General features: G+C 39.2%; 1 protein-coding gene across 5 annotated transcripts in view; it reads left to right on the top strand.

The window, feature by feature from the left end:
* Positions 1-15,182, top strand: part of ZDHHC15 (zinc finger DHHC-type palmitoyltransferase 15) — a 153,482-nt gene that overhangs the window by 96,170 nt on the left and 42,130 nt on the right. For 4 of the 5 annotated variants that reach the window (XR_006680058.1, XR_006680059.1, XM_045290235.1 and 1 more), the window contains exon 9: positions 3,002-3,128. Coding sequence is in view for 3 of the 5 variants with exons in the window: in XM_045290235.1 (XP_045146170.1) it covers positions 3,002-3,128 (127 nt within the window). In the remaining 2 variants the exon portion in view is untranslated. Of the gene's footprint in view, positions 1-2,961; positions 3,129-15,182 lie in introns of all 5 variants that reach the window. The other variant, XM_045290236.1, reaches the window with a different exon arrangement.

Consider the following 15,182-nt stretch of genomic DNA (forward strand, 5'->3'; position numbering starts at 1 on the left):
CATCCTTTGACTGTGGTTACAGAGGTTCTGCCAGAGGCTTAATACACACAGGTACTGTGTGGATAGATTTTGGGTTCCCACTGTCCTCCCTAGCCTTTTACAAATTGGGTGTTCGCAGTTTAAGCTCTGATACCTTTCCCTCCATCATATTTAGATTTTGTTATTTGTCACCTTTGGATCACACAGGCTGGTGTGCTTCTTCTATGTAGATTTAGTTGAGCTTCATTTAGATGGTTACATGTTTAAGCAGAAGCCTTTAAGACCCGGGTGCTATTCTTTTTGATAGCCTGGCACTATCTGCTTTCTTCAGCACCATTTGCTGTAGCACTTACATCTTCAGTGATCCCTTCATGGAGGGTGAGTATTGAGCAATGGCATGTTACAAGTACTGAATGTTCTTGGATTGGGGCTACAATTAAGTGGGAGCCCAGAATCTATTCGTTTGTCCAAATATTATTTACAACTCTGCTTGACTTTAGAGATCTCATGATCATTTTATGACATTATCATTCATCCCCCTGAGGTATAAGGCCATTCTATTGGTAGCATCATTAATTTATTCAATGGCATAGAATTTAACAAACTTTTGCGAAAAGGAGGTTATAAAAATATAGTCTAGCTGCGAACTACCACCCCTGAGTTGTTGATTTGTGCAGATTGAGTTCTTAAATCATTAAACTATGTTTACATTGATTATAATGGTTGCTGCTAGGGGGAAATTCCCAGTAACATTTCCTTTACAAGAGCAGTTCCTTGCCTGTCAGATTAATACATGTCATAATAAAGTGAGAAGGGCATTAAAATAATAACTGTATGGTGGTTCTGGGCCACCTTTCATTGGATGCCTGCCAATGCAGGGATCCTTACCAATGTCCAGCGACTGCCAATTCTAGTCTTGGGGTGGCTGTCATTTGTTTCTTCTCTTACCAGGGAATTTAGGTCTTAAACCCAAAGGTTATAGGTAATATTGAGGTAGAGCCCAATTCATTCTGTTGGATATCCATGTTGAGTTCTTCTGGTGTGGCCTTTGGGGGATGCCATGTTCCCTGAAAGGACAGAGTCTAAGGTCATTGTAGCATATAGCCCTTGGCATGGTTCACCAAGGGTTTGGAAGAAACTAATTCAAAAGTGTCTAACCATGAACATCGTACTGGGCTTAATTTCCCCTTAGAGGTTTCTCTCATTATTGTTGAACATCCCTTCCCTATGTGAGGTTTCTCCTTCCCATAAACCCTGCCCCCCAATAGACATATACATGCCTCCTCTAAAATCTAGATGCTCCCTTCCCCGGGTCTTGACCTGACTTTCTGGCAAGGTTTCTTTCTCACTCCTGTAAAGTGTCTGTTGATTTGGCAAGACATTTTCTTAGTGTTGTATGGCATCAAACGGGTGATCTTCTCCCTTCCCCCCTTCTTGAAGGAGTGATCCAAGCTGATGTGAGGTCTCCTTTTTCAAGGTGGTTCTCAAGATGTGTATATAAGGGGGTGACTTATGGTTTGTGATTGTAGACAGGCTCTCTCCCCCTTTGTTTGGGAATCGGGCTCTAAGATTTATTTATTTTATGGATTTCCTTAGAGTAGTACACTCAAACAGTATTTGTCCTTTTGTGATTGACTACCATCACTCAGCATAAGGTTTTCCAGGTCCTTCCATATCATACAATACTTCAAGCTTTCATCGTTGGTTTTTTTTACAGTTGCATAGTATTCCACAGTGTGTATGTACCATATTTTTTTAATCCATCTTTCTACTGTTGGGCATTTGGGCTGCTTCCAGTTTCTTGCTATTGTGAGCTGTGCTGCTATAAACATCGGAGGGCACACAACCACTTTTGCCTTTTATTTCTTTTGGGTATGTACTCAATAGTGGTACTGCTGGATCATATGGGATTTCCATTCCCAGTTGCTTTAGGTAGTGCCATATCGCTTACCATAGTGGTTGTAGATGTTGACAAACTTTCCAGGCTTGTGTGTAAAGCCAAATTTTCGAGTGGTGTTGATCTCTGCCCCAAGTTATGTCCCTGGGGCAGTAAGAAAGCACTCTCCCTGCTTGTGCTGGTGGCCAAGAACAAAGCGGATTCTGTTGGCAGGTGTTGCTGCTCTTTCCCTTTAACAGATTGCATCTGTTTATCTTTCTGTTAAGAACCTCAGTGTGAGGAAGTGTAGGATATCCTTCTCTGTGGTCCTTCTCTGGTGGTTTCTTTGGAGCTCTTCCTGTACTTGTTATCTGATGACCATCTTCTCCCGAATGTTCTTAATAAGTCTTCCTTCAAACCGAATGCCACATTATTCTTCGTATTATCCAATTTCTTTGATGATTTGCTCAGCATACAGATGGAATAAGTATGGTGAAGGGGTACAACGCTGATACACAGCTTTCCTGATTATAAACCATCCAGTATGCCCTTATTCTGTTCCTATAACTGCCTCTTGAGCCATGTACAGGTTCCACATGAGCACCATGGAGTGTTATGAGATTCCTATTCTTCCTAAAACTATTCATGTTTTTATGGCCCACACAGTCAGTTGCCTTAAAATAGACTGAGAATTTAGTTCCTGAAATGTTTTGAACCAAATCAATGTAGTTACCATCTCTTTGTGTGTCATTACTTTGTTTCCAAGCTCTAAAGATGGGGACTGTTTGGCTGGTTTTCTATGGTTCAAATAAAATACAGCTAAATTTGCTTTTTTGCTCTTCATATTTAGCAGTACAAAACACATACTGCTTCATGACTGCTAAATTATTCCTACCAGCATATGTCTCCTTTACCTTTAATCAATAAACCTAACCAATATACCACTTTATATTGATTTATAATCTTACTCTGTACTTGTTTTTACTAAGTAATTTAGAAATAACTAAGAATGAAAGTGTATCAGAATAAAAACAAATGTTATATAACTATGTCATATTATGGAGAACTGTAAAATCACAACCATCCTTAAATTTGTTTCTTTGTTGCTTTCTGTCTCTTTTCTTCAACTCCCCTTCCCTGGCCAAGAGGCCTTCTGCACTCCAGTGTTTACAAGTGGCTTAGAAAAAAATGGGTTCAACCTTGGCTTCATCAAAAATATCCAGCAGGTGTTTGGAAATAACAAGAAGTTCTGGTTAATACCTATTGGGTCCAGGTAAGTAATTATAGTGACTGAAAGAAGTTAATGTTGTACCATACCGTAACATGGCAGATTCCGTTTTGATTATCATATGCAATGTGAGTTTCTATTCCTGAAGTTTATCCTTTGTTTTTATAATATTTGTGTTGTGGTACAAGTATACACAGTCAAAGATACAGTATTTCAACAATTTCTACAATTCCTCGAGTTGTGCTGCCGTTCTTGTTATCATTTTCCAAATTAATCCACCACCATTATCTTTCTCTCACAGCCCCATAGATTTCCAATAGGCGTTTTGAACTGTCATTGTCAAATTGATCTCACATAGAGAATTCTTTTCAGGCAAAATACTCAAAGTAGATATACATTACTAATTAAGGTAAACTTTTTTTGGTTCAAAGAAAACTTCAAGGGATAGTTTTTTGTTTTGTTTTAGGATTTAAAGATTATGTCAGGTCAATCGTTTGGGGGACTCAATGGACTCAATCTAGAAATTTTAAGATCTGCAAATCTAAAAAATTCTGTTCCACATTTTTCTTCTCTGGATCACGATTGTTTTATAGAATATGTGATAAAAATATTTAGCATTTTGATATCTGGTCACCATCTAATTCTAGTCACATGACAAAGGAGACAGTTGCAACCAGGCACATATTCAATTTCCTCCTACGATTCCTGAATTTCCTTTTTCCTCTATTGCTAGAAGTGAATAGACACCAATTTTTGCACCTTGGATTGGCTCTTGCTAACTTTAAAGGTATCAGTCAGTCCACAATAAACTAAGATGTAGGGCAGAAATACTAACGAACCAATTTTAGGCTTAATCAGGATGTTCCTTGAAACCATGCCCCTAACCTTTCACACCAAGAAACAAATGTATTAAGTTATTTGTTGTGCATAAGCAGCCTCAACAGCTGCTTTTATTTTTTTAAAACAACATGTATAACACCACACTTTTCAATTCAACACTTTTTGGTGTACAGTTTAGTGATATCAATTATATTAGTATCTAAATGTCAAGTTAAGTGAAGACAAAGCAGGAAGTATGATAAACTAAACAATTTTATACTTTACTTGTGGCAGTGTAAATTGGTATCACTCTTTTACAACTGGATTTGGTGATATGTATCAAAATTATAAGAATGCATATGCCAGTAATTCCATTTGTGAGAAAATAATTATAGGCAGAAATAAATTTTATGCACAAAATATTCATCAAAATGATAAATATAACCAATAATTAGCAATCAAACTTACCAATAATATGAGAATGGATAGATATATATAGCCATAGAATACAATATTATACAATCAAAAGTAATTGTTATAAAGAATATGCTTATCATATTTGCAATTACAAAATGGTATGTGCTTGGTAATTTAAAATATGTATAAACATACATGGAGGAAAAATAACCGGAAAAAACTGGTATACCCTAAATGCTACACGTGGTAAAAACAATATTGTTCTTTATTTTCTTTCCTCTATCACTGCATATTGTGGAGTAAAAGGCTTATCTTACTTTTATGGGGGGGAAAAATTAGACAAAGAGCAAGAACAAACATTTCTTTAGTGGTTGTAGATAATTCTTGGGACTTCCTTAGGAGTTCCAGGAAAACAGTGAAGGAGAGCTCACCAGAACCAAATGTGTACCCTCTGAATAACATTGTCATCAACCAGGTTGACCTATCATCAACTAAACTAGCTCTGGAGCAGAGCTGGCTTACAGCTTTGCTGTTCCCTGTGGATCAACTTGTCATTTATTTGAGGAAACATTTTGGGAGCAGTAGCCATTAAGGAAAATTGTGTCCTTCCACCATTCATTGCCTTGACATTTACTCTGCACCCTTAGTGAATCTTTGCAATAGGCCTCTTTAGAGTATTGAAAAGCAGGGACGTTACTCTGAGGACTAAGGTGGGCCTGACCCAAGCCATGGTATTCTCCATTTGCTTCATATGCATATGAAAGTTGGACATTGAATAAAGAGACTGAAGAAGAATCGATGCATATGAATTGTAGCCCTGGAGAAGAATATAGACAGCTAAAAGGACAAACAGCTCTTTCTTGGAAGAAGTGTGGCCAGAGTGCTCCTTGGAGGCAAGGATGGCAAGGCTTCATCTGACAGACTTTGGACATGTTGCCAGGAGAGAGCAGTCCCTGGAGAAGGACAGCATGCTTGGTAAAGTAGATGGACAGCAAAATAGAAGAAGGCCCTCAAGGAGATGGATTGACACCGTGACTGCAACATTGGGATCAAGCATAGAAATAATTGTGAGGATGGCGCAGGACCAGCAATATTTTTTTCTGTTGTGCATGAAGTCACTGTGGGTCAGAACGGACTTGATAGTACCTAACCACAACAACATTAGTGGTTTATAGGCTTTCTCATTTTTAAAAGAATCGTAGTATATCCTAATATCTAGGCAATAAGTCACGCGACAAAACCATTTCAGTGGGTAATATTAATTAATAATGGTTTCAGCAATTATTTGAACCCTAGTCAACCTATTCACACAAATGCACACACATTATCATCAGGCCAAAGGAAGGTCTAAAAGGCTTCTCTGGAACAAAAATCAAAGTCCACTCACTTGAATGTAGTATGCTTACATTCTCTGTAGGTACTACATTCATGCCAGGGGAAAGGGCATAGATAATATTAAAGGAAGAATCGATAAGTCACTCTGATTTAAATTTGGCATGTACTCAGATATGTAGAATGAAATATTCAAACTGTAACCCACTCTAGCCAGGGGTAGCTTAATTTCCTCCCATATGTCCCATCTGCCGATGCTAGAGATTAATCAGGGAAGTAACTAGGTTACCATCCAAACAAAAGAATCAAACGTACAGCTATGAAGGCAATTTCAACTCTTAGAGACCCGAAAGGACAGAGTAGAGCTGCTCTATTGGGTTTCCGAATCTTTATGAGAGCAGCCAGCCTCATCTTTCTCCTGCAGAGTGGCTGGTGAATTTGAGCCACCAACCTTGTCGTTAGCTGCCATATTCTTAACCCACTTTGCCACCAGCCCTTAGGTTACCATCTCAAAACTCAAACTCACTACTACTGAGTTGTTTGCTTCTCATATCTACCCTGGTAGTATAATGTATTACTCACTGGGCTGCTAACTACAAGGTCAGTAGTTCAAAATTACCAGTAGTTCAAAATTACCAGCAACTCTGCAGACGAAAGATGAGACTTCTTACACCTGTGAAGAGTTAGAGTCACAGAAACTCACAGGGGGGGGGGGCAGTTCTTCTCTGTCCTATAGGGTCACTGTGAGATGAGTAGGTTACCATGAACTCAAGATTCACTTCTGTGAATTCAATTCTGACTCATAGCAGCCCTGTAGGCTTCCGAGACTGTAAATCTTTATGGGAGTAAAGATCTTTGTCTTTCTCCTGCAGAGTTGCTGGTGGTTTTGAACTGCTGCCTTTGTGGTTATCAGCCCAATGCATATGCAGTACACCATCAGTGCTCCTCGGGTTACTATAGATTTCCACAAAACAAGTCTTATGTCCACATATTTGTCCCTAGAATTGGTACTCTAGAGATGCCTCACCCAAATTCTTTTCCCCAGCTTCTAATAAACTTGAAGAACTACAGCAAAAACAGAAATAACAGAGCACCCAGACATTATCATCACCAATTCACAGGAGCTTTATCTTCATTGTTTTAAGTTATTCTGAATCTGATACTATTTCTTAAAAATTCAGAATCCAAGAACTAAAATAATGAAATTCAAATTGAGACCATCATAAGAAAACGGTATTTAGGAAGCTTGTTGTATATGCATGTTGTCGTACTGGGTACTGTAGAAAGCAAGCTAAGAAGTTCCTTGCAAATGAAAATAGTCCGAACTGATGCAGGCTAACCAACAAGATAAAGAATTAGAGTACAATACAATCGAATATCTAATTTAATACAATCTAATAATCGAACACAGTACAATATAATCTAATATCAGCACAGTATATTGGATATTATGTTTATGAGACTCTGCAACTGAACAATAAAAAGATAAATAACCCATTCAAACAATTGGCAAAGGATATGAACTTCACCAAAGAGTACATTCAGGTGGCTAAAAAACACATGAAAAGATGCTCATGATCATTAGCCATTACTTACCCACCCTTGCCATAGATGCAAATCAAAACTATAATGAGGATCTGTCTCACTCCTAAGATGGCAATGAAAAAAAATAGAAAACAACAATTATTAACAATGACATGGGCAAATTGGAGCATTTATGCTAAGGTGGTGGGACTGTAAAATGGTACAACCACTATAGAAAACAGTATGGTGCTTCCTCAAAAAAAATTAGAAATGGAACTGACTTTCCAGAGGCCTCATGTATTCCTGGCATGCTCAATGCAGGTACAACAGTCTGGCCTAGGACGCCTTGGTGGGAATGGTGGGAAGCACAGAGCAAGCAGAGGAGAAAGGAGATTTTTTTTTTATAATCATTTTATTGGGGGCTCTTATAACTCTTGTTACAATGCATATATCAATTGTATCCGACATATTCATACATATGTTCCATAGTTCTTTTCTAAACATTTACTCTCCATTGACCCCTTGGGATCAGCTCCTCTTTCTTTCCCTCCCTCTTCCCCGCCCCCCGCCCCTCATGGCCCCTTGATAGATTGTAGATTGTTAATTATTTTCTAATCTCACTCCGACCGCTGACTCCCTTCCCCTTTGGTTTCTGTTGTTCTTCCCCAAATGGGGGTGTGTGGTTATGTGTCATTCATTGTGATTGGTTCCCCCCTCCCTCTCCACCTCTCCTACCCTTCCCCCTACCCTTTGGGTATCTCTATTCCCATTCCTGTTCCTGGGTCCCATGTGCTGTGAGTTTTATCACATGCTCCCATCTAGTCTAGATTGGGAAGCGGCACTGGGGTTATGATAGCAGGGGATGAGGAAGCCTCAAGGGATCAGAGGTATATTGTGTGACCCATTAGTGCTCTACTGCACCCTGATCGACTCAGCCTCTGTGGGGGGATGTTCCATTGTCCACAGATGGGTTTTGGGTCTCCGCTCCAACCCCCCTCCATTCACCAATGCATTTTTGTTTGTGTACTGTTTGTTGTGAGTCTTCTGATGCCCGTTGACCGGTTTCGATGACACCGCATGATTGCATCGGCTGGTGTGCTTCTTCCATGTGGGCTTGTTGCTTCACTGTTGGATGGCTGTTTGTTTAACTTCAAGCCTTGAAGACCCCAGATACTATATCTTTTAATAGCCGGGCACCATCCAGAAGGAGATGTTTAGTTGTGGTTTCTCACACCAATTTTTCTGTGCTGTTTGGGTGCTCCCTTGTTTGTGCTTGGCAAAGTTGTCAATTCCAGTTGGTTCCAAGATACAGTTGATCTGGCATTTGAGGTATTAAAAAGGAAGTCTTAATTATACCCTAGTTGCAGCACAATAACTGCTGATAAACTCTTCTGTCATTTGCTGCATGCTATTTTCCAGATCTAGAAGATGTGTGTGAGTTTCTTCCTGTGTCCAATAGTAGCCCATCTGTCCAAAACTAGTCCATAAATTCCTCTTCAGACTCACGCTGCACATTCAATGATGCTGAATGCAGGAAGATCACAGGCCAATAGGTGCAAAGTCTTGTGGATTTAATGGCAGTGGAAGTAGCTACAGGGCTCTGGCTGCCCTTAACGTAACTCTATGTAGCTCATCAACAGGAATGTGTAGCAAAGAGACAAAGTGTCCCGCCTCCAGGGAGGAAGAGAGACACTTCCCAGAATCCTCAAGAGAAGGCCATACCCACAAGGAGGTATCAGGCTGTGACCTGATTGATAGGCTAGACTCCACCCCTTTCACTCTTAATATCTTCAAGTTGACATGAGATTATATAACTACCACACTTCCTCATCTATCTTATTGGTCCTCTGGTTATTTTCCTGCACATAGCTTCTGACTCACTATACTGCATTAAATACAGGGGGTTCCATAAAGGAATTGAAATGTACCCACAGTTGTGAAATATAGAAAGGAATTATCCTTAGTACTTTAGATTTTATTTGTCCTTTGATTTTTTTCTTTCTTCTTCTTTTTAATAAATAAATTTATTGGGGCCTCTTATGGCTCTTATAACAATCCATATATCAATTGTGTCAAGCACATCTGTACATATGTTGCCATCATCATTCTCAAAATATTTTTTTCTGTTTGAGCCCTTGGTATCAGCTCCTCTTTTTACCCTCTCTCCCTCACCTTCCCACCCTCCCTTAATCTGGTATCAACTTGAGAAGGGGTGGAGTCTAGCCTATTAATCAGGTCACAGCTTGATGATCTCATTTGGATGTACCACAGAGATAGATAGCTGACTGAAGGCCAGGTACAGACAGACTCTCTGCTTGGTATTCCTGATGACAAGACACATGGAGCTACGCTAGAGCCCTGAAGCTGGAGGAGCCACGAGGAGACCCACACCAGCACTGAGATGCTTACACCACCACTGGATCTACAAGACTTTCCACCCACTGCCCTGTGATCCTCACTCCGTGCCATTGCATGGCTGTGTTAGTCTAAAGAGGAAACTATGGACTAGTATTGGACATGTGGGCTAATAGGGGACATATGGACTTTATCTAGACTGGGCTAGGATGTTTTCTCAATATTCAATTGCTCTTTTTTTAAAGCTCTTTCTTATACACATGAGTTTCTATGAATTTGTTTCTCTAGTCAATCCAGACTAACACACCCCCTGATGTACCCCTGATAAATTATAAATGATTATTTTCATATCTTACATCACCTGTTCTCTCCCTTTGCCCACATTACTGTAATTTTTCCCCCTGGGGTGCGGGGTGGGGGGGAGTTATATACCAACCATTGTAGGCAGTTCCCCATTTTTCCCTTTCTCACTACCCTTGTGGTATTGCTACTCCCATTACTATTCCTGAGGGGTTTATCTATCCTGGTTCCATGTGTTGAGAGCTCTTATCTGTACCAGCATACATGTTCCAGTCTAGCCAAATTTGTAAGATTGATGGGGTTATGCAATACTCATACATTATTAGTGGCTGACTCTTCTTTATCCACTATCCTTTATTCATTATCAGCGCCGGTGAAGCAAAACCCAGTGTTAGGCCAGGTTGTCTAGGGAAACAAATAACATGTATAAGAAAGAGCTTTATCATCAAGAAGTAATTCTATACAAATGTGCATGATACAATGGATGGATATATGGATTATGATAAGAGTTGTATGAGCCCCCAATAAAATGATTTTTTTTAAAAAGAAGTAATTCTGTGTCAAAAAGGCATTCCAGCTTTGTCCAACTCAAGTCCATAAGTCTGATGCAAGACTGGACCTTTTTCAGACTCACATAGCTGCAGGCTGATTATTCAGAAAAGGTGAGGCAGGATGCAGGAAGATGACAGGTGGATGGGTGCTGCGTCTCGTGGATCCAAGGTTGGTGGAAACATGGCAGGCACCTACAGTTCTCAGGGTTGGATAGCCCACATGCCGCTACATTCCCCACCCCCAAACACACACACACACACACACACACACACACACTCCTGAAGCAAGCAGGAAAGCTAAGGGGCAGAGAAAGAGAGTTTCCAGGTTCTCTCATTCTTGTACAAAAAGGCTTGTGATGACATTTAGACTGCAACCCAGTTGATAGGTTGGGCCTCACCCCTCCCCTTGCCCAGGAATGTGTACTTGACATCATCCCTAACCATCACAGACCCCTGGCAAAGCATACATTTTTCAGTTGTTCCTCTTCTTGGTGGGATTCTTCCACAAAAAATACCTGCAGTCCGCTCTGAGCAGCTCAATCTCGGCAGAGAAGTTCCCTTCACTGCATCTATAGCTGATGGGGGAGACCTGAAGGGGAGGATGTGGCAGCTCTTTGCTTGTTTTTCTGAAACTACCCAAGGAAGATTCTACATGCAGCACTTTTGCACCACCTGTGGAACCTGTACGTGGATCAAACAGCTGTTATACAAACAGAACGAGGGCATACTGCATGTTTTAAAACCGCTAAAGATATATGCAAGGTTTCTATCCTCCACCATGCTTATTCAATCTGTCTGCGGAGCAAACAATCATAGAATCTGGGTTAGATGAAGAAGAATGGGGCACCAGGATAGGAAGAAGTCTTATTAACAACCTGCAATATGCAGATAACACAACCTTGCTTGCTGAAAGTGAGGAGGAATTGAAGCTCTTGCTGATGAAGATCAAGTATTGCAGCCCGCAGTATGGAATACAACTCAATGCAAAGAAAACAGAACTCCTCACAACTGGACCAATAGGTAACATCAGGATAAACAGAAAAGTTGGAAGTTGTAAAGGGTTTTGTTTTACTTGGATCTACAATCAATGCTCATGGAAGTAGCAGTCAAGAGATCAAACGACACATTGCTTTTGGTAAATCTGCTGCACAAGACTTCTTTAAAGTATTGAAAAGCAAGGGTGTTACTTTGAGGGCTAAATTGCTCCTGACCCAAGCCATGATATTTTCCATTGCCTCATATACATGTGAAAGTTGGACATTAAATAAAGAAGACTGAAGTAAAATCAATGTGTTTGAATTGTGGTGCTAGATAAGAATATTGAAAGTACCATGGATTGCCAAAAGAACAAGCAAATCTGTCTTGGAAGAAGTATGGTTAGAGTGGAGACAAGAATGTTGAGATTTTATCTTGCATACGTTGGACATTCTGTCAGGAAAGACCAGTCTCTGGAGAAGCACATCATGCTTGGTAAAGTAGAGGAACAATGAAAAAGAGGAAAGCCCTCAGCCAGATGGATTGACACAGTAGCTACAATAATGGACTTAGGAACAATTTTTTTTTAAACATTTTATTAGGGGCTCATACAACTGTTATCGTAATCCATACACACATCATTTGTGTAAAGTGCATTTGTACATCATTCTCAAAACATTTTCTCTCCACTTAAACCCCCGACATTAGGTCCTCATTTCCCCCACCCCTCCCTGCTCCCCCCTCCCTCATGAGCCCTTGATAGTTTATAAATTGGTATTTTGTCATATCTTGCCCTGTCCGACGACTCCCTTCACCCACTTTTCAGTTGTCTGTCCCCCAGGGAGGAGGTCACACATAGTTCCTTGTAATCGGTTCCCTCTTTCCTACCCACTCTCCCTTTACCCTCCCTGTTTCGCCACTCACACCACTGGTCTTGTAGGGGTCATCCGCCCTGGATTCCCTGGATTTTCAGTTCCTATCTGTACCAGTGTACATCCTCTGGTCTAGCCAGACTTGCAAGGTCGAATTCGAGTCATGGTAGTGGGAGCGGGGAGGAAGCATTTAGGAACTAGGGGAAAGTTGTATTTCTCATCGTTGTTACATCGCACCCTGACTGGCTCAAGGATGCCAAAAAACTAGCTAGTGTTTCCTTCTGTTGTGCATAGGGTTGCTATGGTTAGGAACTAACTCAATTGTACCTAACAACAATGGAAATACCTCTGGCATAATCCACTTTGCGGCGCTCTATCTGATAGCAAGGCCATGCACATTCCTGGACTATGTTCAGAGGGGATGCAGTAAGGGTGCTGTATAGAAACAATGAACCATACAACTTTCCTCTAGTTCTTGAATGATTCCGCCCCCACCATCACTACTCTCATGACCCCAATTCTACCTTACAAACCCAGCTAGTCCAGAGCATGTACACTGGTACAGATAAGAGCTCGCAACACGGAATCCAGGACAGGTAACCCCCTCAGGACCAATAATGAGAGTAGCGAAAGCAGGAGGGTAGGGGGAAGGTGGGGAAAGAAAGGGGGAAACGATCACAATGATTGGTATAGCCCCCTCACCCAGGGGAACAGACAACAGTAAAGTGGATGAAGGGAGTCAGCAGTCAGTTTAAGACATGAAAAAAATAATAATTTATAAAGTATCAAGGGTTTATGGGGATGGGGCGTGGGGAAAAATGAGCTGATACCAAAGGCTCAAGTAGAAATAAAATGTTTTGAAAATGATAATGGCAACATATGTACAAATGTGCTTGATACAATGGATGTATATATGGATTGTTATAAGAGCTATAGAGCCCCAAATTAAATGATTTTTAAAAATCAATTGTTTTTAGACTAGGGTTATACTTGAATGTGAACGCATAGTCCATAATACATCTATTGTTTATATATATCTTTGGTTAATTTTAGAAACATCATTATTTTATGTTAGAGAACATTATAAATTATTACCCTGAGGTATAAGGTGATTCAATTATTAGTGCCATTAATTTAGCCAATGGTATGGAATTCAAAACACTGTTGAGCAAAGGAAATTATACAAGTATAGGTTGGCATCAGATTGCAATACATGAATTGTTTTTACTTGTACAGATTAAATCCGTAAGTGACGACATTATGTAAACAAACAATGGGGGTTAGTCATAGGGCAAAAATTTTGATAATGCTTATTCATAAAGGCAGAACCATGCCTACCAGACTAATACATGTCATAAGAAAACAAGAAGGCATTAAAACAGTAAATATATTGTAGTCCTGGCTTACCAATCATTGTGCACCCTCAAAGTAAGAGATCCAAACCAAAAATCCAGCAACCACCAATTCCAGTGTTTTGTAATTTTGTTTGTACAAGTCTTTTGGTTCTCTGATTAGATTTTTCCCCTATTATTTCATCTTTTGTGTGGCTATTGTAAATTATATTTTTTCCCTTGATTTCCTTTTCATAGTGTTCTTCCTTATTATACAGGAAGCAAATTGATATTTGTATGTTAATCTTGTACCCTTCCATGATGCAGAGTGTTTTGATTATTTCTATTTTTTATAAAATCTAGTCTTTGGGGTTTTCTAGGTATAGAATCATATCATCTGCAAATAGAGAAAATTTTTCTTCTTCTTTGCCAATTTGGATACCTTCAATTTCTTTTTGTTGTCTAATACCTCTGGCTGGCTTCCAGCACAATGTTGAATAAAAAATGATTATGAAGGCCATCCTTATTTGGTTCTTGTTCACAAGGGGAGTAGTTTTCCTTTTTTATTGTTATATTTTTGTTATCTTTTTTGCATCCTTTGATTTATAGTCTATTTTTGTCTTTGTGTCTGAGGTATTTCTGGTGAACATACTGATGAATCCTGTTTCCTTGTCCTTCTCTCTCTTGACTGATGCATTTAACTATTTACATTTAGTATCACTATTGATATGAGTGGATTTATTACTGTAATTTCTGTGTGGTTCTCTTGTGTGTATCATGGTATTGTTTTCTTTGGTTGTTATAAATTTTTTTTTTGAGTTACTTTTGTTTGTGGATTTTCTTGTCCTCTTTTTCCTTTGCTTTTATTATAGTTTTTATGGGTTTTTTTTTTCATTTTCTTTCAGGTTATCTTGTATTTTTTCTCTAATTAAATAAAATGTGTTCACTTTTTATGTGAACTTTTAGTTCATTTGAATGTATTATTATATCTGCACTTTATCTCTATTTTCGTATTGTTCTTCATTAATTATTTCATTTCATTTCATTTTGAATACTCCTTAAAGTGAGTTTATTTCTAGATGATGATGTGTTTCTGTTGATCTTCAGGTTAACGTGTGCTGTCATTGATTTTCTCTCCGAAGCGTTCCCCTTCATATTTTTGTAATATTTTTATAAAGCTGGTCTTATTTTTACAAATTCCTTTAATTTCTCCTTGTCTGGAAATACCGTTCTTTCTCCTTCACATTTGAGGGACAGTTTTGCTTTATATAAATTTCTTGGGTTGGAATTTGTTTCCTTTCAGGCTTTTATGTCATTCTATTTTCTTCTTGCCTTCAGGATTTCAGCTGAAAAATCTGAACTTACTCTTACGGGATTTTCTTTGTATGTGTCTGTTCTTTGCCTGAGCTGTTCTAAAGATTCATTCCTTACCCTTCTCCTTTGACTATGATATTCATAAGTGATTTATTTTGGGAGCCTATCTTCTCTGGGCTTCTCTCGGTTTCTTTAATACTTATTTTTGCCTCTTTTTTTTTTTTTTTAAACATTTTATTAGGGGCTCATACAACTGTTATCCCAATCCATACACACATCAATTGTGTAAAGCGTATTTGTACATCATTT

This window comes from Echinops telfairi, unplaced genomic scaffold, assembly GCF_000313985.2.
Source record: "Echinops telfairi isolate 266 unplaced genomic scaffold, ASM31398v2 ScPeMD7_34;HRSCAF=130, whole genome shotgun sequence".
In the NCBI taxonomy this organism is placed as follows: Eukaryota; Metazoa; Chordata; class Mammalia; order Afrosoricida; family Tenrecidae; genus Echinops; species Echinops telfairi.